Here is a 27480-nt window from a genome sequence, read left to right as displayed (position 1 = left end):
CTAAATTACACTTGACTTCTGGATAGTCTGCCTCTTTTGCTCTTGAGGGCTGGGCTTCAACATCTGCATCACCTGGGTGAAACCACTTCCTCCGTTACTGGATGAAGAGTTGAGGTGCTGATTCAAGTGAACGTGTTGGCTTAAATGCCACTGCCTCCATTTTCTGTGAATTTCCAATTGAACCTAAGCAGTGAAGTCACAGAATATTTTGGTCAGCGAGTATGTGTAGAACCGTGCATTTTTGCAGGGAATCAGCACAATGGGAAAAGGAGAGACAGTTCCCCTTATCCAAAGCTTATGTTTGTTCCACACAAGGTACTCTTTATTTAACCCCGAGTTTAAGAATGGAGGTAGGTACTGGATACTATTATTTTATTGTATTGCGGTTAGAGCTGGTTGGGAATTTTCTGAACAAAGGTTTTTTCTTCAGAAAAGAGTAAGGGTCTTTGACAAATTTCCCATTTTTTAATTTTTTTAAAGTTTCTAAATTATGAAAACACCCTGTTTTGACATTTTCAGAATGAAAAGTTCCCTTTTTGTGTTTGAAATGGCTTTTTTCATTCAGAAATGTAAATTGATTTTATAATTTCTTTTTTTCAAGGTTGATATTTAAGGGAACCATTTTGATTGACCTGATCCAAAATTGTTTTTCAGATTTTCAATTAGTGAACATTTGATATTTTGACTTTTTGGCTAGATTTGGGATGGGGGAAAGTTTTTGAAATCTCAAATTCTCTTGGGATGGGAAAATTGTTTCCGACTCTGCAGTAATTGAGGTAGCACTTAGGACCCATAGTCATGGACCAAGACCCCATTGTGCTAGGTGCTGTACAAACACAGAACAAAGAGTCCCTGCCTCAAAGATCTAAGATGACATAATTTATTTGGACTCTAATAAAACTTTTGATAAATTCTCTCACAAGAGGCAATTAAGAGAACTAAGCAGTCATGGGGTGACAGGTAAAGTACTGCTGTGTATTAGAACCTAGTTTAGATACAGACACCAACGTGTAGGAATACATGGTCAGTTTTCAGTCTGGCCAATGATTAACAGGATGCTCTCATGTTCCCTCCCAGGCCTGGTGTTTAATAACCGGGGGAAAGGTTTGGGGGACGAAGAGGTGGCAAGGTTTGCAGATGGTACGTACTTACGTAGGTTACTCAAGTCTAAAGAAGACTGTGGAGAACTTCAGAGGAGAAGCTAGGCAAATGGGCAGCAGGCTGACAGATGAAGTATAAGGGGATTCACATGCGAAGAAATAATTTGAACTAATCTCATTGCTGCGGTAAGCTTGAGCCTGTGGAGGTATAACTTAATAGGAGCTGTGTATGCAGAAAACTCACCTCGCCATTGAGAAAACAGTACAGCACAGCCACAATAAAGCCCTGTAAAATAACAGAACCATATCAATAACCAGATTTAGTATTTTGCGGGCAGTTTTTCCAGATTAGAATTGATTAAAAAATTTAAAAGCAGATCAAGTATCTTGCTTCTACTGCTGCAGCTGGGATATTAGAAAGGGAGGGAAATGTCCTTTCTTTGATTAAAAGGTTATAGATGTCAAATATCACCTGGAATGATCCGAGTGCTAATTCAAAAACCAGCTGAATTTCCATCGTGCCGCTGTTCACGTCCTCAGGGGAAAAAGCAAAGATGATATAGTGAATTCCAAAAAGGGGGACGAGAAGGAGTGTCGATTTTGCAAGTCTCCTAGGAGTAGAAATAAACAGGAAGATGATATTGTAAACTGGGAGAAAAGGGAACTATTTAAAGGTGAGGTGTTTATATATATATTTTAAATAGTAAAGAGATAACCTACTTGTATTGGTTGAAATCATTTCCCCTTCCTTCTGGCGATTTGAGCTTTCTCATTAAGATTCTTAAAATATTTACAAAAAGAATGAAATTAACCTGTAAAAACAACAAACATGGATGACAGACGTCAGACTATTGAAATCACTTATTAGCAGCACACTGCTGTGCCCTACACTGGACCTGCAGCCTGGCTTTACCCATCTGATTTAACTAACTACATTAATCTCTAGGTGCTCCTAGAGCAGTGGTTCCCAAACTGGGGTTCGTGAACCCCTGGGGGTTCGCGAAATGTTACAGGGGGTTCTTGGGGAAAAAATCCCTAATGGCGGACAGAGCTTTCCCTAGGAACCCCGGGCAGCATGAGGCCAGCAGCCTGGAGCCCCTGAGCTTCCAAGAGCTAAGCAGATCAAAGCAAGCCTATCTATCACACTGAGGAGATTTAAACTTCAAGACTCCTTATAAGAAATGGAAAGGGAGGTGGATATTTTTTGCTGATTTTATAATTAAATAGGCAGCTAGTATTGTTTTTTAAATTATTATGACGAACAAGTTTAAGCTTTGTTGTAACGTGCGTTGTTTGCCTGGACTGCTCAAGACCTGAATGCTTGTGGAAGGAGGAACTCTTTGAGTTGGCTTCTTAAATACCTTCATGCTTTTTTCACATCTTATACTCCTTGATGAAACATAGGAGCCTTTTCTTATAATAGGCTTATTCAAAGTGATACAAGCTACGAAAGTGAGATCTTGGAAGAGTGTTGCCGTTTTCATAATGTAATAAAAATACTGTAATGATAAATAATAATTAATAATAGTGTGGAATAAGCATGTGATAAAAACAAATGTTATATTTCCAAGATCACTGCTTTTATAATTTATACTCAGATAAAGGAGAAAATCCCTGGAAATATTCATTTTTAGAAAGGGGTTTGCGAAACTTGACAGGTTAGTGAAAGGGGTTCACAGGTTGTTAAAGTTTGGGAACCACTGTCCTAGAGGCTGACATTCACCTGTGTGCCACCTATGCATCACTTAAATCCTACTTAATCCCTATTTTGAAGACTTAAGCAGCACATAGGCCCTGTGCTGTCCCTCTGCCAAGGGGTTAATTTCATCCAGACACAACTAAATAGTGGACAGAATTCATTATTCAAACTTCAAGACAAATCACCAAAGAAAAGGGAGGTGATGCACTCTGGTAAAATGAATAGTTGCCACAATTTTCAAATATCTCCTGTTCAAAATTTGGCTTTTAGGGGGCCAGCTGATTGCCCCGGCTTGATTAGACACAAGTGAAGATGTTCAGAGAAAGCCATTAAAGTTATCCTTTGACAATCATTGTTACAGATACCATTTGTTCTGCATATAGGGGATCTTAGATACTGGATCCACATTAACTACAGGCAAAGCAGGCTTCATAATGGTAACCATTGCAGGAATGCTTTCATTTTCCTCCACAAGGAGGAAAACCAACTAAAAATGCTGATCTGCTTCTTGGGCAGTGGGAAAGGGAAGCAATATCTGTGTCTGTTCATTTGGCCTGCAGACAAAGAGTAGAAATAATATGATATAGTCAGATACAGATTCAGTTCTTCTTTCTTGGTAGAAGTAGTGTAAACCAGACTGGAGCATGGAGAAATAAAATTCAGCTTATCTCTGTTTCACATCACCTCTCCCAACATGAATACTCTGTGCTCCATCCACTATGCAGCTAGTGACCCATTAATTTACTCAGCTGCAGTGGCTTCCTTATCATGCCGCTGCACTGTCGCTTTTAACCCTTTCCTACACATACAGACAGTATTAAATGTAATGCCCTATATTAGGGGTCTCAGGTTAATTTGAGGAAACATGAAGGGGAACCTTTTTGTGTTTTCCCCAGTGGACATTGCAGATTGGAATGCCCTTTTGTGTGCTGTAGATTTGTTAAATGAGTGATTCCTTATTTTTATCCATTAAAATATTATTGCATTTCAGTGTATGTGAGCTATCTTCATAGCTGTGCTTTGTGCTGCTCCAGGAGAGACACCCCCCTCTGCCCCGATACACAGTTAAGTTTGTCACTTTATTGCTGAATTTCCTGATCTGGCTGGAATTTAAATCTCACCCCATCTAGTCTGAATGTAGGTTGTTGCAGTCAATGCAAAGAAATGCTGTGGTCCTGCTAAGTTTTCTGATTGGCTTGCCCAGTTGTCCAGCCTTCCATTCAACTTTGTGGGGTCAAGAGAGTTGCCTGGGTGTAAATGAGGGCAGAATTTGGCCCGGGATTCATATTGAAAAGCTAAAACTGGTGGCTGTGTGGTCTAAAGCAAGTTGGTTTGGGCTTTGCTGAGCGAGGCAGTGTCGGAGCGTAGGCAAAACGACTGTTGTGCTGAAAGCTTCAGCCCTTTTGTTTCTCCTCCAGAGCCTCCCATGGAACAGTGCAAAACAAGCTTCCACAAGCCAGTTGAAGTTCATGTGAAATCAGCAGGATGTGGAAACCTGATCCCCCTTAGGCTTTTGCTTCTTGGAAGGAAACTCAGAGCTTTCTTTGTAAAGTTAGCCCTAAGGCATTAGTTACAGATGCTGACTCCTACTAAGCGAAAGTCACTGAGGTTGTATCACGCCAGTTAAGGCACATGTTTAAAATCTTTTGACAAACAGTTTTAAAACATGTCAAGTGGGTGATCTTTGATTTCACAACATTTGGAAATGCACTTTGCAAGCACTTGTTACAGAACAGACTTACAAAAATAGACAGGACTACAGGGCCTCTAATGATCCACCAGATAGCAGCATTGGTATTAATGTCCCAACACCTGTAATAATAATAAGGAAAAAAAAAAAAGATGTACTGTTTAGATCCCCAAATGCCAACTGCTTTCACACAGGGTCTTAATTTCTTAGCTCTTCAAATAGGTCTCTATTGCATTTTTCACAATATTAAATAATTTCCATTCAGGGCCTACTCCTGTGCCCACTGACATCAGTGGCAAAACTTCAATGAGGCTAGATTGCATCTGGACTAGCCAAATGACATATTGCCCTTAAAATGAAGTAAAATCCTATTTATCCAAAAGCCTTGGGGAAAACACCTGAAGCCATCAAAGAAACAAGGTTTCATTGTTCTTACAAATCAGCTACAAAGTCGGGCTTTGAAATGGCTGTGCTCCAAGTCTCTTACTGGAGTGCAAAAAGAGAAGGCCAGGTGGCTTTAAAGGGGGCATCCACTAGGTTTGAAAAACTTGGCTGCCTTTGTAGACGAACCCCATTTAAAAAGAGTTTTAAATCATTTGGTGCATACTGAGTCCCTCAGTGCCCTCTGGCAGAGGGCACATCATACAATAACTTCCATCAGGCTAGACATACTCATTGCCACAACACGCTTGGTCATCATCTGTTTCTAAAAGGTATCATGGAAGGTATCATAGGCAAACCAGTAACACGCCGGTCATTAATATCGTTGCACAATGTATGTACAGAGGGTTGTATAAAGAAGTATGGAGGTGTGCTGGAAATATGGTCTTAAAAGGTGTTTTGCAAACAGTGCAGAAGCCCAGCCTGTCCAAGACAAAGGAATGTTATTTCACCGTTTTCGTGTGTCTCCAATGTAATACCTCAAAGAACAATGAAAAGTACATCTGCATAGAAGGGAAACAAAGCCAGCAAGCTAAACAACCAGGCCGTGTGTGTGTGTGTGTGTGTGTGTGTGTGTGTGTGTGTGTGTGTGTATACCCCTTAATAATCACAACGGGAGATGGAACTGGAACCCCAGTAGCTCTTCCTGGATCTTGAAACAGAGACAACAGGCTCTGGGAAATATAAGCAGAAGAAGAGCCTTTTTGGCATCCATCACCTAGGGGACAAAGGGGAAGCAGCACCCTTCGAGCTCATCAAATGTGGATCTTCTTGGCCTAAAAACCAAGAGCAGCTGCAACAGACTATAGGTGAGAAAACCTGCTTAGGCAAAGATTGTAACTTGCTGAGGTTTTAGTCACTAGAAAGCGTGTTTGGTTTTCTTGCACTTGTTACCATACCCGTGTCTTCTAGTCCTACTTATTGTCACTTAAATATCTGTTCTTTGTCAATACGCTTATTCTCGTTTTAGTACAAATCCATCTCAGTGCTGTGTATTAAAAGAAAGGGTGAAGTCCTCAGCTAAACTACCAGGCTGGTGTGCAGGGGTGTTGGAACCATTGGTATAGTGGGAGTGCTGAGAGCCATTGAACCAAACTGTAAGCCCTGTCTGTATACAGTAAAAGCTGTTTTATCTGGCGTGTTGGGGGAATAGGGGTTGTCAATAAGTGAAAAATGCCAGTTAACTAAAAGGGAGGGAGTTTGGGTGTGGGAGGTGGTGCGGAGCTGGGGGATGGGATGCGGGAGGGGGTGCGGGGCATGGGCTCTGGGAGGGAGTTTGGATGCAGGAGGGGGTGTGGGGTGCTAGATCCGGAGGCTCCTCACATCGGGTGGCTCCCCACAAGTGGTGACCTGTCCCGGCTGCTCCTAGGCAGAGCAGGCGGCTCTGCGTGCTGCCTCTGCCCGCAGGTGCCGCCCCCGCAGCTCCCATTGGCTGCAGTTCCCAGCCAATGGGAGCTGCAGAATTAGCACTCGGGGCAGGGTCGGGGCAGCATGCAGAGCCGCCTGCCGTGCCTTCGCCTAGGAGCAGCCGGGACAGGTCGCCGCTTGCAGGGAGTCACCTGAGGTGAGCGGCCCCCGGATCCGGCACACCGCACCCCCTCCTGCACCCCAGCCTGCTTCCCCAAGTCCCCTCCTGCATCCAAACTCCCTCCCAGAGCCCTGCCCCGCATCCCCTCCCACACCCCAACTCCCTGCTGGCCCCGCGCCAACCAGATTATAAACCGGAATTTCAATGAAAATCAGAAATGCCAGTTTATAGAGCTTTCTGATTGGTGAAGTGCATAAAATAGCTTTTACTGTATAATGGAATCCACTTCAAGCCAGGGGGTACAGTAGCACCCCCATCACCCCTAGTTCCAACACCTATGCTGGTGTGTGCTCTGCCTCCTTGGAAACAGTGAACTTAACTTCTGTAAGGGTCCAGTGAGAGGGACTGGATGCTGCAGGGGGGATGGTTGTGGGCTGTTGGTGTCACCCTGCACGGAGTAGTCAGGCTGGTGGAAGCCAAGATGAGGTCCCTGTGCGGTGAGCAGGCTGCTGGCGTCAGGGCTCTGAGCTAAGGCTGCACAGCGCAGAAGTTCCCAGGGCTACAGGGCAAGAGGTGACAGAACCCCCTTACCAGTCTGGGTGAACCCCCTAACGTCACAGTTCTCAATCAGGGTTTAAGTATCTGCACAGCCTTCAGGCGCTAACTGAACCTCAGCAAAGTGGAGTTTGATTCACTAGGGTTAAACGGTAATAACAGCTGACGAGGCTTTCAATGGGCAAATAATCGATGCAGCTGCCTCTTAGGGTACGTCTACACTTACCGGAGGTTCCGGCGGCAGGCAATCGATGTTCTGGGATCGATTTATCGCGTCTGGTTTAGACGCGATAAATCGATCCCGGATCGATCCCGGAAGTGCTCGCCGTCGATGCCGGTACTCCAGCTCGGCGAGAGGAGTACGCGGCATCGACGGGGGAGCCTGCCTGCCGCGTCTGGACCCGCGGTAAGTTCGGACTAAGGTATTTCGAATTCAGCTACGTTATTAACGTAGCTGAATTTGCGTACCTTAGTCCGAAGTGGGGGCTTAGTGGGGACCAGGCCTTAGACATTTATGCTGCATGTTCCCCTATTGAGTAAAGCTTGTATTTAATTAAAATGGCTTACCCTATATCTTCACATAGGTGCCTGGTGACGGACCATGCTATAACAAATATGGTTGGGGTGCCTGCAATGGAAAATCCAGTTATTGTTCTATAAACCTCTCACAGATAAATCAACAATCACCCAACCATTATTTTGACTGAAAAGATAACCAAACAGTACCCCATCCCAGGGCGATGAACCACCGGAAGAACTTCCTTTCCGAGAAGAAAGAAACGACCAGAAGGGTGTGGAGATACAGTCCCTCCACAAGAAGCCAACTGTAGTTAGCCATGATGCAATACTGAAAGAAGATCATGACGAGTTTACACCCAATCTGAGGAAACAGAGAGAGTATCATTAGCTATTGTTGCATCTTCATCTATCTTCCTGCAGAGAGTCAGAAGGTAAACATGGATGCACAATCATTTTTGGTATCCAATATTGAAACAGATTGGTGGGCTCACTCCAGGTATTGACAGGAAAGGAAGGGGGTCCAGTGGGTAGAGGACTTGAGAAAGATCGGTTCACTTCCTTACTCTGTCATAGACTTCCTTTGCTGGGCAAGTCACATCGTCTCTCTCTGTCCCCCATCTGTCAAACAGGGATAATAACCTCTCAGCAGTGTTGTGAGGCTAAATACATTAAAGACTGTGAGATTCTCAGGCTGTATGGTAATGGGGGCTGTATAAGTACCTAAGAGAGTTGCCAAATGCTGGTACTCACTGGTCCCTTAATTTGGCAACCTCAGTAGAGAGGCCAAGAATTGAATGGATCATGAATATGCAAGAGAGCAAAACCTTTTCCCCACCCTACTAGGTTGAAGCCATCCTCATAGCTGACAGGTGGTTAGAGCTCCATGGGTTTGGTGTGGGGAGGCTGAACTGGGGAGTAGATGTAGCCCTGACTCTCTTTCCATGGCCTCTACCCCCTTGGAAGGGGGAGGGAATAATGCATCGCTGCAGAGGAGGAAGCTTATGGCTTCGTGCCTCCTAAGACAGCCATGGATAAAGGTTTCTTGCCTATGCAGGTGAGCTAAGGGCAGGCTCTGCATGGCCGAATGAGTGCTCCCTTTTCCTCTTCCATGTGGCCATCTCCCACCCAATCACACACAGAGAGGACAGAAAGCCTGTGACCCTCTGCAAGATTCAGCTCAGAGGGTGAAATCCTGGCTTCATCGAAATCAATGGCAAAACTCCCATTGATTTCAATGAAGCCAGGATTTCCCAGAGTTCTCAGAGCACTTCCCCCATTCATTTGGATTCTTCCTTGGGAGGAGAGAATAAAACCAATGTCTAGCCCAAAGTTGTAAAAGATGGTGAGAATTTCAGCTTGACACAACTGACATGCACAGTAAAGTGACAAGAGGGAGAGAGAGAGGTGCTTTTATATAAGACAACACTTTCTTCTCCAGTAACTATGTTAAGGAAAGACCAAGGAAGCAGGCTCTCTTTCCTGCATAAGCATTTCCTTACAAACTGCCTTGGTGAAATTCCAGTGGAAGGGTGGGGAACTGAAGATTCTGGAAGTCTGGGGGTTTACCGTGTGTGCCCCGCAGTAGTTAACGTCCTCAGAAGAAAACAAAACGGCGTCTTTGATTAAGTTTGACAAGGCTCGGAAAATGAAGGATGTAAACAGATGCATGTGGATGTAGTTCCTCATACAACGTAGTCTTCTGTACCCAAAAGAGAGAAATCTCATGAAGTTATGTTTCTAGAAAGGGGATGGCTTATTGATCTAATCAGGCTTCAAAGACCTAGGCTACCAGCAGGGCCGGCTCTAGGCACCAGCAAACCAAGCACGTGCTTGGGGCAGCACATTTTCAGGGGCAGCATTCCGGCCATCGTTTTTTTTTTTTTTTTTTGCTTAGGGTGGCAAAAGCCTAGAGCCAGCCCTGCCAACAGTAGCGCGGGGGGGGGGGGGGGGCGCCCCTGGGACCGCTGTGGTTCGTGTCGGGGAGCAGCACCCGCACCTTGTGACTGGGTTGAGCGGGCTCCAAGCATGGGACACTCGGGCTGGGGACTGCCGTGCGGAGCGCATGGAGCTGCCTGCAGGTGCCGCAGGGCGGCCGCCCCCCAGCGCCGCAGCCAGGGCTGGGCGAAGCGGCCCGAGCCACCCAGGGACTGCGGCAGGGCGACCAGGAGCAGCAGCAGCAGCAGGGCTATAGTGGGGACCGGTGCCCGGGCGCTGCCGTGCGGGGCCTGCGTCCCGCTCTCCAGGGCTCCGCTCCTTCTGGGGCTACCCTGCGCCAGCTCCTCAGTCCCCTGCTGGGGCAGTGCCCCTGCTCTGCCCTCCTGGGTCCCGGCCGGTCCTGGAGGCAGGAGCCCTGGCTGGAGGGACCCTGGGCTGAGGCACGGCCCGGGACCCCCGCTGCTTACCCCAACCCTGCCAGCGCTGGACCGGCTGGAGGTGAGGGGGGAGCGGGCGGAGTCAGCACTGGTGGGGGGGGAGCCCAGGGCTGGGGAGGCAGGGGTCTGTATGGGGGAGCCAAGGCTAGGGTGGGGGGCAGCCAAAAAATTTTTTGCTTGGGGCGGCAAAAAACCTAGAGCCGGCCCTGGCTACCAGGGCCTACAGATTCAAAGTCTAGCAGAATCAACTCAGCCCTTTGTCCTTCAAAGGGACATCAGTGTTAATTCCATGCAATTTACTCGCCCCAAGGGGTTCCTTTCGAGAAAATCTGAAAAAACAAAGTCATGTCTGCTCTTACAGGGACGATATCAGGACATAGCCATAAAAGTTGAGGGTAATATCTGTAATAGCTCTGGCCAAAATTTCCCCTCCCCGCACATCCTGAACTGTGATGTGCGCCAAGCTGCTGCCCCCCACCCAGAGCTGGTTGCACATCAGTGGTGCTGTCTAGATTCTGGACTTGTACTCACAAACCCACTACGTGCTGAATCCCCCAGCAGCCAATTGGAAATCTGTGCCTGGAGGCTTAGGACGGACTATAGTTTGCAAAGCATTTTGGGTTCCGAAGGCACTTTACTGATACATTATTTATGATAAATGAAGTTTATTTGGTTGAGTAAACAACAAAATCAAGCCTCCGGCGTACATAAATTATACATGCCCGGGGCTCAGATTTGTACTCTGTCACGCTTGTATAAATCTGAAATACTGTACTGCAGCCGATGCAGTTACTCCAGATTTAGGCCCCAAAAATGCATTTAAAAAAGGAAATTTAGGCTGAATAGCAAAGAAAAAATTTCCTGTGGGGAGAACTATTAAAATATGAGCTAGTCTCGTAAGGGAAGTATATGGTGGCAGCGCCAACCTTGGAAACCAGCCTGGCAAAAGCACAGAAAAAACATGCTATGGGGAAGAATCCTGCACTAACAGGAGATGGACTAGTGACCCCGAGTGCATTTCCAGCTCCGATTTCTATAACAATTTTGAAAATGTCACCCTTTAAATTCATCTGAAAGCAAACAAAGGAATGTGGGGCTTCTATGGATTAATCAGCAGTTCCGAACAAATGCAAACAAACAGCATAGAACTTCCCCTCACCTAAATGAGGCCAGGATTCCTAAGGCTACTGTCAGAGTCCCAAGGGAGGTACTATATCCAACTGTGTACATGGTCTTCAGCTTCATGAAGTAGATGCGCTGTAAAGAGACATACATTTGAATCTTCGCTTTAAGTTTTAAATATCTCCTGGAAATCAGCCCATTTTGACGTGTTAAGAGAAGAGCATCCACTTTCTTTCTTTGTATTGTTTCACATCTATATTTTTTTCATAAACACAGGTATTCTACTTTTGGGGAAGGAGTGTGGTGTGCAAACTGGAGGATCTTCTGGGATGGACGGACAGACAGACAGACACATACACACAGACACCCCCCGCCTGACTCCCAATCTCACACTTGAACCGCAAACACCATCCTTTCTCTCTGCTACTAGTTTGGAATATCTCTCCCCTGAGACCATTGTTTCATGAAGCAACAAACTGTAACTTACAAACAATAAATCAGACTTACTCTCTCCTCATTGGCAGTGTCGTTCACGTCATAGCCACAAGCAACATCGGGTCTCGGGAATGCCTCTGACCACCCTTCACTGGTGCAGTTTCGATGCACAAAACCTGTATTGTGGCAGCAGTAACAAAGCAAGGTGTAATGCCTCCCAACTGTACCAGGATGACTATTCCACCTGCTGATCAGTAACAAGCAAATGGCAGTGTTCCAACAGCATGCAGAATAGTTCCCTTCTCAGAGTGCAGACAGCATAATACAGGTGAAATGCAGCTATCGGTGTGAGCATCTTTTTGATGTAGCTAGTAGCTGAACAGAAGCCAAATGAATCACCTAAGTGTCTAGAAGGGCTAGGAGCCTCATCCAAAGCCCAGTGAAGTCAATGGAAAACTCCATTGGCCACAATGAGCTTTGGATCAGGCCTACAATCCTGTATTAATGAAGTTACGCTATTGGCTTCAGTGGGAGCTAAACCAGACCCTACAGCCCTATACTGTTTGGCTGTGGGCTACACATATGCTTCTCTGCATCTGTGTCGTCACAACAACTGAGATCAGCTGAGGTGTTTCAACTAACAGTCCCTAGTCTTGAACGTCTGGGAGCTGGAGATGTGATTCTCAGCCATGGACATTGACTCTGGAGTTCAGGGACTGAGTCTGTTAACCTTTAGGGGCCCAGTGCAAAGCCCACCAATTCTTCAGTCTTTTTTCTCAGGGCGGGGGGCGGGGAGGAAAGAGAATTACTGTGCATAGTGCATGCAGTTTATTGATGAGGCGGCGAGTTAATTCTATTGATATTTGTCCAATGTATTGTGTGGTTCTTATGATATTGTTCACACATCCAGGGACAGTTGTGATGGGTGCATTTTATTAATTGAAACATAAATAAGCAAAGCTGTTCTGGACATCTGGTGTTTGCTGGTTTGCGTTCTGGGAACAGCAAATCTGTGACTCATTGCACCACAGATTCATGCCCTGGAGAAGTTTGACATTTTCCTGAAGATCCCTAGCTCAAAGGTCTGATTGCTTATCTCTGTCTGATGAGAGGACAAGATGTTTGATTTGCAGCAGTGAATACTGTTGCCCCTTTTTGACTTGAGAGGCTAGTTAAATTTTGGGGCCCTCGGGATGCTCCAATTGGGACTAGAAACTGATAGATTCTGGTATTTTCCCTTGTTTAGCCACAAGGAGAGCACGAAGTCCTGCTCCTCTGAACACAGGAGGAACCAGAACCAAGAGGAGCAGTCTCCTAGCTCACAGCCCCAAGCCTCTGTAGCTAGCAGACCCAAAAGCTTGCTCTCTCTCTCTCTCTCTCCCCAGCCCCTTTCAGGGTCACACTGCACTCACAGGCTAGCCTGCTGCCTGACTCTGGCTTTCTCACACACAGGGCCGACTCTACCATTTTTGCTGCCCCAAGCAACAAAAAAAGCTGCTCAGACTGCTGCCCGAAATGCCGGAGCAAAAAAAAAAAAAACCACCCGGACAGTACCACCCCAAGAATGGACGGAATGCCACCCCTTAGCATGTGCCGCCCCAGGCACGTGCTTCCTCCGCTGGTGCCTGGAGCCGGCCCAACACACACACACACACACACACACACCCCTCTGCCTCTCTGTTCTTTGTCTATTCTCAGTTTCCATATGTGCTCTCACACACCTGGTCACAATACCCAGAGGAACCCAACCCGTCACCCACCTGGTGGTCGTTTCTGGGCAGATTTCTTTTTTAGGTTTTAGGTGTGACCCCTGAAGTGTTTCTTACAATTATCTTAAGTGAAGGGCGTGTTTACACATCAATCTGAAAAAGGTTTTAACTCAACCCATAACAAGGTTTCACCCAGCTCATAACAGTACGAATAGTGCCTCAGATCTGAGGGCTCTGTTCAATCTGTACGAAATCACTGCTGTGATTCTGAGTGATGGCTCATCTCTTCTTTTAAAAACACAACTGTGAGTGTGTGTATTTGGTGTATTTTTATGGGATTTACAAGGAAAACATATCTGATTTGTGCGCATGTGTGCCAGCAGGAGGGGAGAGCTGAGTCCTATGGAATTATAACATGGATACAAGTCCTTCTTACAGCAGTAAACCATATCTGTGGGTTTTCTACCTTGTGGAAAAAGAACACCACCTGCTTGACTGTATTACCAGTCTGTTGAGCAGCGGGCTTCCAGCAAGAACTCAGTTTACAATCTGAAGTGTGATGCATTCCTTGAAATTTACATACACAGGAATGTTCCTCAGTAGTTTTTCCCTAGTGAGCATGCATATGTATGGATTTTACATATGGTAAATCACAGTGGGCTGGGATTTGCAGCATAATCAGAAGCAATCTATATGTGGAATTTCTAGAGGACCAATCACACACTGAATGTGGTTAAGTGTATTGACGTCATAGTGCTCAAACTTGTATTAGGCACCTCATACTACAAGAAAAAGTCCTGGTCTTGGCCTAGACAAGCTACAAGCCAACATCAGATCACCGGAGAAAAGTAACTGTGATTGGTTGCTGCTATGGCCATCTAACCCATATGGTGTGCTGAAGAGAAAGGTATTTTTGCCAAGAAATAAAGTCTGGGTAATAGCGATAGCCATGCGCAACTATCAGCCAGGAGCTACCACTGTCCCATCTGCTCTAGAGCAGAGGTTCTCAAACTGTGGTCTGCGAGCTCCATTCAGGTGGTCCGCCGATAGTTCCCTGTAAGGTGCGCGTCTGGGCGGCCGCACATGACAGAATGAAGAGCCACCCACCTAATTAGTGGAGCCGCACAGGCGTGGCTCCACTAATAAGGTGCCTGGACCCTGGAGAAGCTGCACATGTAAGGTGGGAGGAGGCAGTGGCGTGAGAAGAGGGGGTGGGGGGAATCTGGGACATGCAGGCCAGAGAAAGAGGTGACTTTCCCCACCTCCAGGGCTGCGGCTGCTGGGGAGAGACGGCCCTCCTTCCCAGCCCCAGCTCGGGGGCTGCTGCGGTGGGGGAAAGAGAGAGAGACCCCCCTCCTTCCCAGCTCCAGCTCGGGAGCTGCTGCGGCGGGGGAAAGAGGGCACATCCACCGCATTAGAAAGGTAAGACTACTGATATTAAAATATGAGTTGTGTGCTTTTATTTGTAGAACAAAAAAACTTTAATTATTATTAAGGGTTTTTTATATATAGCGTTTTTATCCAAAGTGCATTACAATAGTTAGCTAACGGTACAAACAAAATTTGGAAAGATCATTAAGTGGTCCGCTGATACCCTCAGCAATTTTCAAGTGGTCCGCGAAAAAAAGTTTGAGAACCATTGCTCTAGAGATATGGGGTAAAATACTGGCGATACTGAATCAAACTCCCAATGACTTCAATATGGTCAGGATTCCATCGATGCCAACCGCATCAGCAACCATTCTCAGGACAAACCCTCTTGCTCTTCTCCATCTCTTGTTGTACTCTTCCAGTGCAGGGATATGACTCAGAAGGCCATATTCAGCTCCTCAATGACCACAGCTGGTTCCTGACAAGTTTTGTTTTCCTGGATGGTATCACATGGTTTCTATTTTTCCAGTGATTCTAAGTTAAGCTATCACATTTCTGCAGCAGGAGTGTCCGGCAAGATCCCTCCAATACTCAAGGGAGAGAAGGAAAAGCAACTAAGATGCACACCTTGTGAGATTTTTGCACTGGCTCATGCCTTGTGGCACCCCATTGGAGTCAGTAGTATTGTATGGAGAATAAATCAGCACAACATTTGGGCTGCTGCACCAGACAGGACAACTTGGATATACCGACAGCCCATCTACATTTTGTTCTGACTTTACTATGACCCTTGAAAAAAGGCTGTCACTTAAAGATCGGGTGGAAAGAAAGATGTCTGACACAGGCTTTGAACTCCTTGGGTGGAAGGAATTAGAGATGTGCCAGATATTTTTATTATTATTTACTTTTATGGAAAGCTTTGGAAAGCTCAGGTTTGAATTTTGAGTCAGATTTTTCTAAGTTCTACTGCAGCACATCAGCAAAAAGGAGAAGATGGAGCATCTCTTGACAATCCACATCTTCCCCATCGCCTCCCCACCCCATCCTTCCCTCTCAGCCTGCCTACAAAGTAGAGTGCACGTGTCCTTGACTGTAGAAGCAGACTGTGGTGTGTTTCTGTCAGACAGAGATAAGCAACATTAAGTTAAACCAAAATGCAGTGCTTAGAAGTGAGCCTAGAAGTGGGCCTATAACTGACAAGAAAGGCTCTAAGTGTGTCAAAGAGGACAAGGCATGATAAAGGGGTGGGGGACTGGGTGTGCACAAAAGTGCAGAGCTTTAGATGCTTAATCAAGAAGGAAATTTAATATTGATGTACATGGGTATGATTTTAATGATGCTATTTGTTTTTTAGGAAATATTTATATTTTGGGGAAATCATGACATGCTCTCTTTTATACTCTGCTGAAACTCCATCCTGAATGCGTGTGAGACTCAACATTCAGATCTGGATCTGACCTTCACTCATACGATATTTGGGTCCTGACCTTTGTTTCAGCTCATTACACAGGTAGGGATCAGCCAAGATGTTTGTGATGCAGATACAGATCTAGATCCCAGAGCTCCGGGATGTTTGGATCGAGGATTTGGTTCAGATCCATCAGTGTCCCTAGCGTGGTTCTTTTGTATTTGTGGTTATCAGTATTCTTTGTAGCTAAGTGGCTAAGAGAGCAAACTTTTGGCAGTTGTTTTTCTTGCAAATAAACAAATCTTGTGTATATTTGGTTTTTCCCTTAAAATTGCATAAGACAGGGCAGTAGGCAGTTTAAGAGTTTAAACGTATGAGTCACAAACAAGTCATAGTATATGTAATAGAACAGAATGTAGCTACACTGGAAATAAACTGTTGTTGGTTTCAACCCAAGATGCTAAATGAATAGAGTTAAAAAACATTTAATGCTAGTGGACATTGTCTTGTGATTCTGTTTTGAACCCACTCACTTTGATCATTGCTTATTATTAGTGACTCAGTACAATTCGGACACTCCCTATATTAAAGGCAAATTAAGTTTAGAATTGCTAGAGTTATGGTTTCCTTTTCTTTCAGATAACAGAATGCACCCATGATTTCAGACAGTAACCTTTGGATGTACGACCTCTGTTCCACTCCAGTCACCATCCAACTTTGATATGTATGCTACTGTTTTCTACTGGACAGACTAAATATTGGACCTTCTCAAGTGTTAGCAGCTCCCTCTAGTGGCTGAATTAGTGGCTGTCCTTTTAGCATACAGAGGCTCGTGCTTTTCCAGCCAAAAATCATCGTGAGTAGAACTGGCTGGGAAATAGTTTTCCCATCCCATGAGAATATTCAACATTTCAAATGATTTCCCCGTTCTGAATCGGGATGAAAAGTTGATTTTTTTTCAAACTGAAAATAAAACAAAAAACAGTTTGGGTCAATTGAAACATTTTGTTTTGAAAATTTCAAACATTTTGTTCCAATTTCAACCTTTTTTCTTTTCTTTTTTAAATTAGGTATAAAACTAAGTTATATTTTCAAATGATAAGTCTTTTGAAATGAAAAAAACAAAAAATGTTCTTCATCCCTGTCTGAGCCTTATGGATCACCACAATAAAAAGAGAGTAGTTCGTTTTATTTTTGTTTTTAGTCAATTTCATTTTCAAGCTCTCCTGCATTAGTACAATGATGAAAATATTCAGGCTGCAAACACCACAGAATTCTGGTCATTGGCCTTTAAAAAACATGGAAACATTTTTTCTTAGTTTAGGTTTTCTAAAAATGAAATCTGACCTGAAAGTGTCCCCTTGAAAGGATTTTCTTTTAAATTACTTTATTTTACCTTTTTTTCCAGTAAGCATTTGGAAGAATTCTGGACAATGAGCATTGACAGTCTGTCCAATTGAAGAAGAAGGCCAGCAGCTCATGTTATCCCACATTCCAGCACATCTGCCTATGTTGTAAGAACAGAAGCATCATTGACCATATTCCCTGGACAGTCACATCTTCAGAGAATAAAAACATTCAGTATACTCTTAAAAGCAAGTCTGAAGGACTTTAATGGGGCTTTAATGCTTCCATTGAAGACAATGATGTCTTCATCCTCTAGCTACAGGTAGTTCCCTTAGCTCCTTTGGACTACTTGCTTCATCAGGATGAGGAAGAGCTGGGGCCTGATTCAAAAGCAGAGAGAAGTCAATGGAAGTCTTTCCATTGATTTCAATGGGTTTTGGATCATGCTCTTGGCCCATACTCCTCTATCACAATAACGGTTTAATGAATTTTTTGGGTCACCTCAGCCTTTCTAAAACTGCCGTTTGGAAAGCATCTTGTCTTTTACGTACATACCACAATTCATTTGTATAAATACAAAAATGCACACCTTGACTAATATGTTAAACAGCTACAAAATTATATTACAGAAAAAGCCAGAAGATGCTGCATTGATGTCAGACTTGTACAAATGTAAATGCTGATTACCATTTCAACACCTCATTCATTACAGCTGAGATTGTGTTAGAGTGAATAATGTTAATGTACAGCATTCTGGGCTCAGCTGTGGTTCTCGATTGCTTTCCTGCTGTAAGAGATCAAAACTTAATTTAGCTATTCTAGAAAAGCAATTACTGTGATTATAAAGTAAACGAATTACACCGGCTAGTCACAAGTTAGGGGGAAAGAAAGATCATTATTCCCTCCCAAATACTAGTCAAATCTGACAGAGGGCTGACTAACAACATTATTTCTTGCACAAGCCATGCCTTTGAGACTGTACTGTTTGAACCTACTTTCCCACCAATTATTTTAATTTGAGGCCCCACCTTTATTGATTTGAGATCCCACTTGCAATGTATTTAGTGATGTAACTGTTGTGACTTTTTCTTTGTACTGCATCTTTAACTCACTAAGGTCTCTGCTCTCTGCAATGACTGGCAGACATTCTGAGTGCAGACTGTTAGCAGAGGAGAACACACCACACACCCTTTGTGCTCTCTCTCTCTCTCACACACACACACACACACGGAGACTTTACTTTTGTTCTTTCTTGTTTTGATGCTCTCTTCATTTAAGCACAAGTCATTCAAATTGAAATGACCTGTTTTGCTATCTGTGTATGAAAAAAGTTACACTTGCCTTCACTCAGTTATATTCATTTTAGCCACCCTTCCCCCTCCCACCACCAATGTAACAGACTGAGAAACAAGGCAGCTGGCACGATGCTGCATTTGCAGACTAAGGGCTCAATCCTGCAAGGTGCTGAACACCTTGTTGAACGGGGCTGGCTGGAAAACAAGAATTACATTTTGTGAAAAATTTCCAGATTTCAAAATTTGTTTTTGTTTTGTGATGCAGAAGGAAAATGAGACTTTTGTAAAAAAACGTGAGAGAGAGAAAAGTGTGTGGCACTTTCTACACAGTGCTTAGTACCTCACAGGATCAGCCTCCATCAGACCAACACACATTTCTAAATTCCAGAAATGCTTTCGTCATTTTTCAATTGATTTCTTCCTGTATGACAGTGATCACATTTAGAAACAAGTAGCTTACTCACAGCCAATGGCTTTCAGCTCTGATAAATGCCTCCGCTTGAATGTTTATCTGACCTGGCAACTGTTTATTTCTAAGCAATATAATTTAACTACTGCAGTTCACTCAAACCATACATTAACCCCAGGGATGTTTATGTTGAGATCTGCTGTGCTGTCTGGGTTTAAAAGCTCTGTGTCAACAGAGCTGATATAAAACCAGTGAAACAGACTGTTCTAACTCCCAAGTATCAGAGGGGTAGCCGTGTTAGTCTGTATCCACAAAAACAACAAGGAGTCCGGTGGCACCTTAAAGAATGGGGTTTTTTACCCATGAAAGCTTATGCCCAAATAAATCTGTTAGTCTTTAAGGTGCCACCAGACTCCTCGTTGTTTTTGTTCTAACTCCTTCATTTCACAGAGAACAATAACAACTTAAACACCAGCAAGTCTGTAATATTGGGAGATGGTTTTCTCCAGGGACGATGCGGGGACAGAACAAACAAGTTTTTAGTTACTTTTGCCCTTGGACATATAAGGCCAGATTCTCATGTGGCACAAAGCTGTTGGAATCTAGATGTAGCTGGCCAGCTGAGAAGTGCCTCCGAAAGGCGGTATCTCTCAGCTGCTGTAAAGCTGGCATACTGGCTTCTGTGGCAACTACCCATCCCGACCCCAGTGTAGGAGGCATGTCAGAGTGAGGGCAGAGCACCGCTGCATTCTGCTGATTTTCAGCTGCTGAATGCTCTCTTTGGAACAATAGCCAGCTCACAAAAATTAGAGCAGCCCCATAACTGCTCTGAATTATGCCAGAGTGAATAAAGATCCCAGTTCCCTAATAATCTCCCTCCCCAGTCACTCTCCTGCACCAAGCACATTCCAAGCAAGAAAGAATCTCCCCCCCCCCTATAAACTGGAGTGTAAAAAAGAGTGTTATGGTAATTAAGGGTACGCCTACACTGGAGATGTAATTTCTAGCTTGGGTACGTTCAGGTGCTAGCTTTGACCTAGCTAGTGTGCTAAAAATAGAAGTGTAGCTGTGGTGACGTGAGCAATGGGATGGGTTAGCCGTCCCGAGTACAGCCCCACCTGGGAACACAGGTACTTACTCGGGCAGAGCCCCTCACCGCAGGTGCCACAGCGGCTGCACTTCTGTTTTTAGCGTGCTAGGTCCATCCAAGTTAGCACTTGTACGTCCACCCGAGCTAGAAGTTGCGCCCCAGCTCCAGTGTAGACATACCCCACTGGTATTTGAGTGTAACACTCCTCCCTTAAACCGTGGTGGGGAAATCCAAAGGGCTCCTTTTATTCACATAGTAATCTACAGAGCACGGCCTTTCGCGTAGGTGTTTTGTGCCTGATTCTGGCACAGCCCTAACATCACAGAAATTAGCAATGTGCAAAGCACAGTTAACTAATCCTGTTTGTTTGGGCTTTTTTAATGGATGTTAGTCATCAGAAGGAGAGCATGCCCCCAACAGAAGCTCTTTCCCTCCCAAACCCCCACTCCATGCCCAGCTATTCCCTCATTCACCAGGTAGAGCTTTTGCAGAGGGGTCCGGGGTAGGTATACAAGAGCAGGGGGAGGGGATGGGGGAGTCACACCCTGCATAGCTGCCTTCCTCTTTCCTGCATGCTTACTCCTATTATGTCCACCACAGGCTGTCCAGGGGTTGGTTCCGCACTGCACCAGCCTGAGGATCACTGCACGTGTATTTCTCCGCACAGGTGTCAAGCATAAAATCATGCAGATAACAAAAGCACGAAGCCATTAGTGCTGGCAGGTTCCCACAACTTCAGCCTTTGCTGGATGTAATTTAAATTAACCTCACTGATATTAGAAGCAAAAGGACGCAGCTCTATTTACATAAGACACCAAAGTAATAACAAACCATCATTAAAACACAAACAGGAGGCAGAAAATACTGCTCTTTAGTTCAACCACTCTTCTGAAGTCATTACCCAAGAAAAGGCACACAGCCACCCACACTCACTTGCCTGGGTTTTCTCTGCCACTCTAAAAGGGTGACTGATCATTCCTATCACAGAGTCTATTGACTTATGGGAACTGCTTTATTCTGACTTGTGATGATTTCAAGTAACAAATGGAAACAGACCAAGGAGGCAGTTTTCAGATCTGGATCCAGGGTAGGTTTAGACTAGATTTTGGGATTCAAGTTGGAGACTAAATCAATATTAGGGTCTGGATTTAATAGAACCAAATCTCGCAAAGTCTCCTCATAAGCTTTGGGCCCCAAATGCAAGACTTCCACCCTCTTGGGACAAATGAGAGGCAGGTTCTGAACACCTCTAGAAATCAGGCCCTGAGCATCCACTCATTGGGGCAACAAAAACGGAGGCACTCCATATTAGTGGTGCTTCTGAACATTTAGGTGTCTAAACGTCTTTGGGGCTCTGTTTCCTTACCAATAAAATTATAATAATAGCACTTACCTACATGACAGGGGGTTGTGAGGCTTAACTCATGAATGTGTATGTACGGTGCTTTGAGATCCTCCGATGGATCAAAGCAGATGAGAGGATGGACTGTGAAAAGGCAATCCCTGCTTCTAACCACTGTCCTCTTCAATCGCTGGCAAATATGACCAGCCAAATATGAAACAAGTGACCTAATATTCAACTACAGGGAATGTCTTAGGGGAAAGGAAATCTATTGTGCTTCCATGAGACACAGCATGAGGGCTCTGAAAAATTAGATTGTGCCATAGAGTAAGTCCTCCGGGAAGCATAGAGATGCCACTCTTCTTGTACACCCTTTATGCATCCATTTCGTTTTCCTGTGAGGCACTGCATGCTGGGTAACAGAAGCAACAAAGTAGCTGAGGGCAGGCTTGGTCACAGGCTGGGGCTGGAGAGTAGTAGAGGGTTTGTTACCCTGTACACAGTAACTGTACACATTTCTGTACACAGTTGCCTTCCTAACGAAGGGCTTCTCTTATGACCTGTCTCCTTGTTAGTAAGATACCACTTGGACAAACCACAGTGGGGAGCAAGGCTGGGGCCATGATCAGATGTGTTCTAGGCAGCTGTTCATATCTACCAAGCAGATCTCTGCTGCACTGTACTTCATCCTTGGGCTTCCCTGAGTTTTCGCTCATCCGAACCTGCTGAGAGTTCAAGCTGCCTTCCCTGGACCAAGGGACATAATAATAAAATGAGGGTGGGAGGAACTAAACACCAAACAACATGGGGCAAGGAAACTGCTTTGGACTTAACTATCTTGAGTAGCTTTGTATCATCTGCAAATTTTGCCACCTCACTGGTCATACTCACGCTAAGGGCAAAAATCTGCTCTGAGAGCCACACGACAGATCTTGACTGATATTCTGTTCTCCCTATGGGTCAGTGCTCCCATAGATTTTCTATGAGAGTTTAAGCCTATAGAGAGGAACAGTGTTAGATTGCACATCCACAGTGAAGATCTGAGGTTGGAATTTTCTCCATAGATCCACCATTTACCTGAACTCATGAACTGGTCATTTTCAAATGTTCTGTTCTGTCCTTCCTGGGACAGCGTCTCAGCACAGAGTTCTTCTTCCTTCCTCAGGACATTCAGCAAGTCACATATTAGTGGGGTAGCCTTGATCTGCACATTTTGAAAAGAAGTTGAGTTGTTTGACTTTTTCTCTTGGAACATTTGCCACCCACAAAACTCTCCTTACAGTAACATTGTCTATACAGCCCCATCATCTGATTGTGAGTGACATTTCCTTGAACGTATCAGAGGGGTAGCCCTGTTCATCTGTATCCACAAAAACAATGAGGAGTCTGGTGGCACCTTAAAGACTAACAGACTTATTTGGGCAGAAGCTTTCGTGGGTAAAAAACCCACTTCTTATGCCCAAATAAATAGTCTTTAAGGTGCCACCAGACTCCTTGTTATTTCCTTGAAACACAGCATATAAAAATAAACCTTTTATTTAACAGGATACAAGCACTTAATGATTTACAGTGGGCCTGCTCCCGCGTACTGACATCAATGCGTTCTAGTTTGGGCCCATTATTACTGTAAATACTGTATGAGGAGCCCAATTGTGTTCTGTTACACTGCAAAAACATCAGTGGGGACTTGGATTGTACTGGTATAACTGAGTGCTGAGTGTGGCCCTACAGAATACTAGACCACAGAATTGTTGGGCATTCTCTAGGCCAGCCTTTCACTTGCAAAACTAGGCCAAATACTATCGCTTGTACACATACAATCCTATGAAAGTCAACACTGTGCTCATTCATTCAGAAATCTTGCTGCAAATCGGTGAGGCTGCAGGTGGAGACGTGAGCGCATAAGTGCCACTGAGAGTTTTGTGTAAAATTCATGGCAGTGGCTCTTTACTAATCGTGTAAGTTGCTGAGCACTTTCAGCTTTGACTGAAATGTCAGTCAGCATTGAGAACCTTGAAGGAGAGGATAAGTACCTTGTACAATAGGATCCATAATGATTTCTAGTGCTGAGTCTGTTCTAAAGAACAGGAGTGAAATCCTCGCCCCATTCAAGTCAACAGTTAAACTCCCATTGACTTCAATGGGACCAAGATTTCACCCAAGAATATTTTCTTGATATTTTCTTCCTGAATAGAGTTTGCTCTTTTTAAAAGTGGATCATCTCTCATCCAATTGGTCTATTCTATTCAGTATTTCCTTCTTTTCCCCTTCCATTGTGCATCATAATACAGATTGAACCTCTCTAGTCCGGCACTCTCGGGACCCGATTGGTGCCGAACCAGAGAATTTGCCAAACCACAGGAGGTCAATGCAGAGTGCCAGCAGGTCTCCATAGGCGCAGGAAGTAGCGGTGTGGGGGGTGCTGCCACCCGGGATCCTGGACGCCGCCCACCCGCTCGGGGGCTCCGATTATGGCCCCTGTTCCCAGCCACCGGCTCCTTGCCCGGGGTCCCAGCTGCTGGCCCCAGGTCCTCCCTCTCCCTCCCGGAGCTTGAACGTTGCGAATCAGCTGTTCGCAGCGCTCCGGAAGTGCTGGGAGGAAGAAGGAGGAGGAGTTGGTAAGGGTGGGGCTGCCAGCGCGTGAGAGGCATGTGGGGAGGACGGTAGAGAGGGGAGCTTGGCACCGGTGGATGCTCCACACCCACTAATTTTTCCCCCTGGGTGCTCCAGCCTCGGAGCACCCACAGAGTCGGTGTCTATGCCAGACCACGGATGTTGCCAGACCAGGGAGTGCCGGATTAGAGAGGTTCTACCTGTACAATGAAAGGTCACTCATTCATGTATGAGTAAAATAACTTTTTGGAATCACACAAACAGAGAATAGTAACATACAAGAAAAATAACTATTCATGAAATCAGGGTTTATAAATCATTAGATCTAGAACAAAAGCCTTCCAAAAAGAGGGATGCCTTGTTGGATTTAAATGTGTAAAGAAATCAAATTATAGTCACTATTTTCTGTTGTTAGTTTTAGATTGCATTCAGTCATTTCTGAATTTTGTTAGGTTCCTTTTTTAATAAATGTATTTTTATATTCAAATCAATTACATTATTAAAGAAGTTTAGTGCATTTTCAGGATTTAGCAATACAACCCCAGCAGTCCTGCTTAAGATATATTTGTGCAATAGTGTTTCAATTCAATGCAAAACATTAATTACAAATAGGAAAATCACTATCAAGAACTGTTAAAGCAAAAGGTGAAAATGGCCTAGAATCCTCAACAGTGGATATTAACTCTTCTAGGCGCTGGTCAGCAGATACAAAAAATAAATATTAATGACTAGGTCAATGATATTTTCAGAGACAGTATCATTTTTTTCTTAAAACACCATACATCATCTCTGGGTATCATTTCCTTTAGGTCCCTGAAAAGTTATTTTAGAAATTTAAAAAAAAAAATCTTTCTCTGAATTGATATTACACATTATTTTTCTATCTCTCGAATGTTTTTGTCTGTTCGGCAACTTATTAGGTATCTGGTTTGCCAGAGTAACTATTCCCTAAACAGCATATGTTGTACATATGCAATTTAATTTCTTAAAATGATGGGTTTGGGGGACCAAATCATGCTCATCTTACTCCCATGAGTTGTGTCATTGGCTTCAATATTGGTAGCTGGATTTCACATTCAACAGCTAGTTAATGAAGAATTCAATTTCAGAGTTACAGACTTTGTTTCCAACTAAGAAGAGGTTCTATTAGGCCTGATCCTTGGTTCTTTGATGTCAGTGGAACCTGGAGTATGCAAAAAATGAAGGATCTGGGCACATAGTGGGTCTACTTCTGCGATGTGCTGAAAACCTCCAGCAATGCCCTGAGCACCCATTAATGCAGTGACCAGAGAACTAGACAATTAATCTCTCTAGTGTCCACAGTACACAAGTTCAAAGGAAATAGCCTGATGCTGCATTCCTTATACCCCATTGACTCTGAGCCCATCCAGTTTTCATTTCCTTGTACGTTGCCTCTTTTCATGTTAGTGCAGCATGCAGCACACAAGCTAGTGTTTACTGAGGAAAATCAACATTTGATTCCAGAGTTTCTCAGTTGCTTTCCTAACTGCCTTGACTTAAATAACTCCTCCCACCCTGAGCCTATGCTGTTCCTGTTTGAGGGGGGCAGGGGTTCCCAAAATTTTCTACAGGTTCTAAGTTTTAATTTACAAAAAAAAAGTTAGTTGTTCTAGTTATATAGAAAATGTTCCAAATATAAACAGCTATAATAATTAGGTGTATGGAATTTACAGAAATCTGCAATTCATGACATTTTCAATAACAATCAAGACTCTTTTTCCAGACATTTTTAAACTTGTGAAACTATCAGATCTATACATATTGAATGTAAATAGCATTAATGGCCATATATAGCACATTGAATGTAAAACAAATCAGTATGTTATTGTGTTGTATGATAGTTGGGGGTCTGGTTTTTGTGTTTGAGCGGGACTGACAGAGAACAAAGGATTCTTGGACATGAGGCACAAAAGATGTAGGGAGATAGAAGTGGGTGGTTGGAATCACAGAAGAAAGTGGATGCTTTTGGAGTTCTCAGTAAAACAAAAATCTAGAGTACCCCTGGGCTAGAGCCTAAGAACCTGAAAACAAAAAGAAGAAGAAGCTGGCACTACATGAAAAGCAAAAAGTCAGCAAGCTGTATTCATCATGGAAACAGAAGGCCTAGATCTAGCTTAATACAGTGGCTCTCAACCTTTCCAGACAACTGTAGCCCTTTCAAGAGTCTGATTTGTCTTGTGTACCCCAAGTTGCATCTCATTTAAAATCTACTTGCTTACAAAATCAGACATAAAAATACCAAAGTGTCACAGCACGCTACTGGTGAAAAATTGCTGACTTTCTCATTTTTACCATATAATTATAAAATAAATCAATTGGAATATATTGTACTTACATTTCAGTGTATAGTATATAGAGCAGTATAAACAAGTCATTGTCTGTATGACATTTTAGTTTGTACTGACTTCGCTAGTGCCGTTCCTGTAGCCTGTTGTAAAACTAGGCACATATCTAGATGAGTTGATGTACCCCCTGGAAGATGTATCCCTGATTGAGAACCACTGGTTTAACCCATTCTCCAGCAACCATGGGCCAAATTCCTGGCTGGTGTAAATAATCTGTTGCATTGACTGCAATAAAATTGTGCTCAGCTCATCTTCACCAAATGGAATAAAATTGTATTCATCTGCACCAGCTCATCTTCACTTACCCTGGGTGTATTCAAGTATTGATTATACTCGTTAGAAAAAACTGGTGTAAGCTGACCAGTTTGCCATGATTTTGCCCCAGGCTCAGCTATCCTTTGTAATTAGTTGATAGTGAGACGCAGGGGTATTGGAGGGTGAATAACGGGGTAAAAGCCCAATAACTTTAGGAATCTTATGCTAGCAAACCAAAATATATGTTGTAAAGCATGTCAGAATATTACATTCTTCCAGTCTGAAACAAGTGAGAGGTTAGTAATGCTGAATATGTTTTTTTAAATGTACGTTTTAACCAGTTTCCCTTTAAGCTTATGGCCCTGATTCTCAGCTGATGCAGATCTGTATAGCTCCAGTGAAGTGCATTGGCACTTTATATACAATTGCCTTGGAGATAATCATTCTTTCACCCACAGAGCTTCAGGTTCTTTACAAAAGTGGGTAAGCATTATCCTCCCCAGTGGAAGATGAGGAAACTGAGGCACAGAACATCGCCATGTCTTGCCAGGGTCACACAGTGAGTCAAGCAGCAGAGCCAGGAATAGAACCAGGACTCCTGTCACCCAGTCTGGTGTTCTCTCCATTAGACTATGCTGCCGCATGGAACGTGAATATATTTATTTATGCCACGTGTGATTCCAGGAGCTATAAAATAAACAGCTGCAAATACTTACAATTAGAGTTGAGAACCAGAAAAGAATCACCAGGATGCTCCACATGGTCAGTTGCTGTCTGTTTCCTTCATCCCTATGCACCAGAGATCATCAGGCTA

General features: G+C 44.1%; 1 protein-coding gene across 1 annotated transcript; it reads right to left on the bottom strand.

Moving 5' to 3' along the window:
- Nucleotides 1-27480, bottom strand: SCTR (secretin receptor). The gene is made up of 13 exons (XM_065413256.1): nucleotides 27383-27480; nucleotides 22510-22636; nucleotides 17346-17456; nucleotides 11534-11637; nucleotides 11064-11161; nucleotides 9099-9231; nucleotides 7740-7893; nucleotides 7581-7641; nucleotides 4542-4611; nucleotides 1821-1912; nucleotides 1573-1711; nucleotides 1345-1386; nucleotides 1-183 (listed from the first exon to the last, which is right to left on the bottom strand). The coding sequence occupies exons 1-13, from the start codon at nucleotides 27425-27427 to the stop codon at nucleotides 1-3; spliced, it is 1359 nt and encodes a 452-aa protein (XP_065269328.1). The 5' UTR covers nucleotides 27428-27480.

The sequence above is a fragment of the Emys orbicularis genome, chromosome 11 (genome assembly GCF_028017835.1).
Source record: "Emys orbicularis isolate rEmyOrb1 chromosome 11, rEmyOrb1.hap1, whole genome shotgun sequence".
NCBI classification, from domain to species: domain Eukaryota; kingdom Metazoa; phylum Chordata; order Testudines; family Emydidae; genus Emys; species Emys orbicularis.
This window is presented reverse-complemented; position numbering and strand designations above follow the sequence as displayed.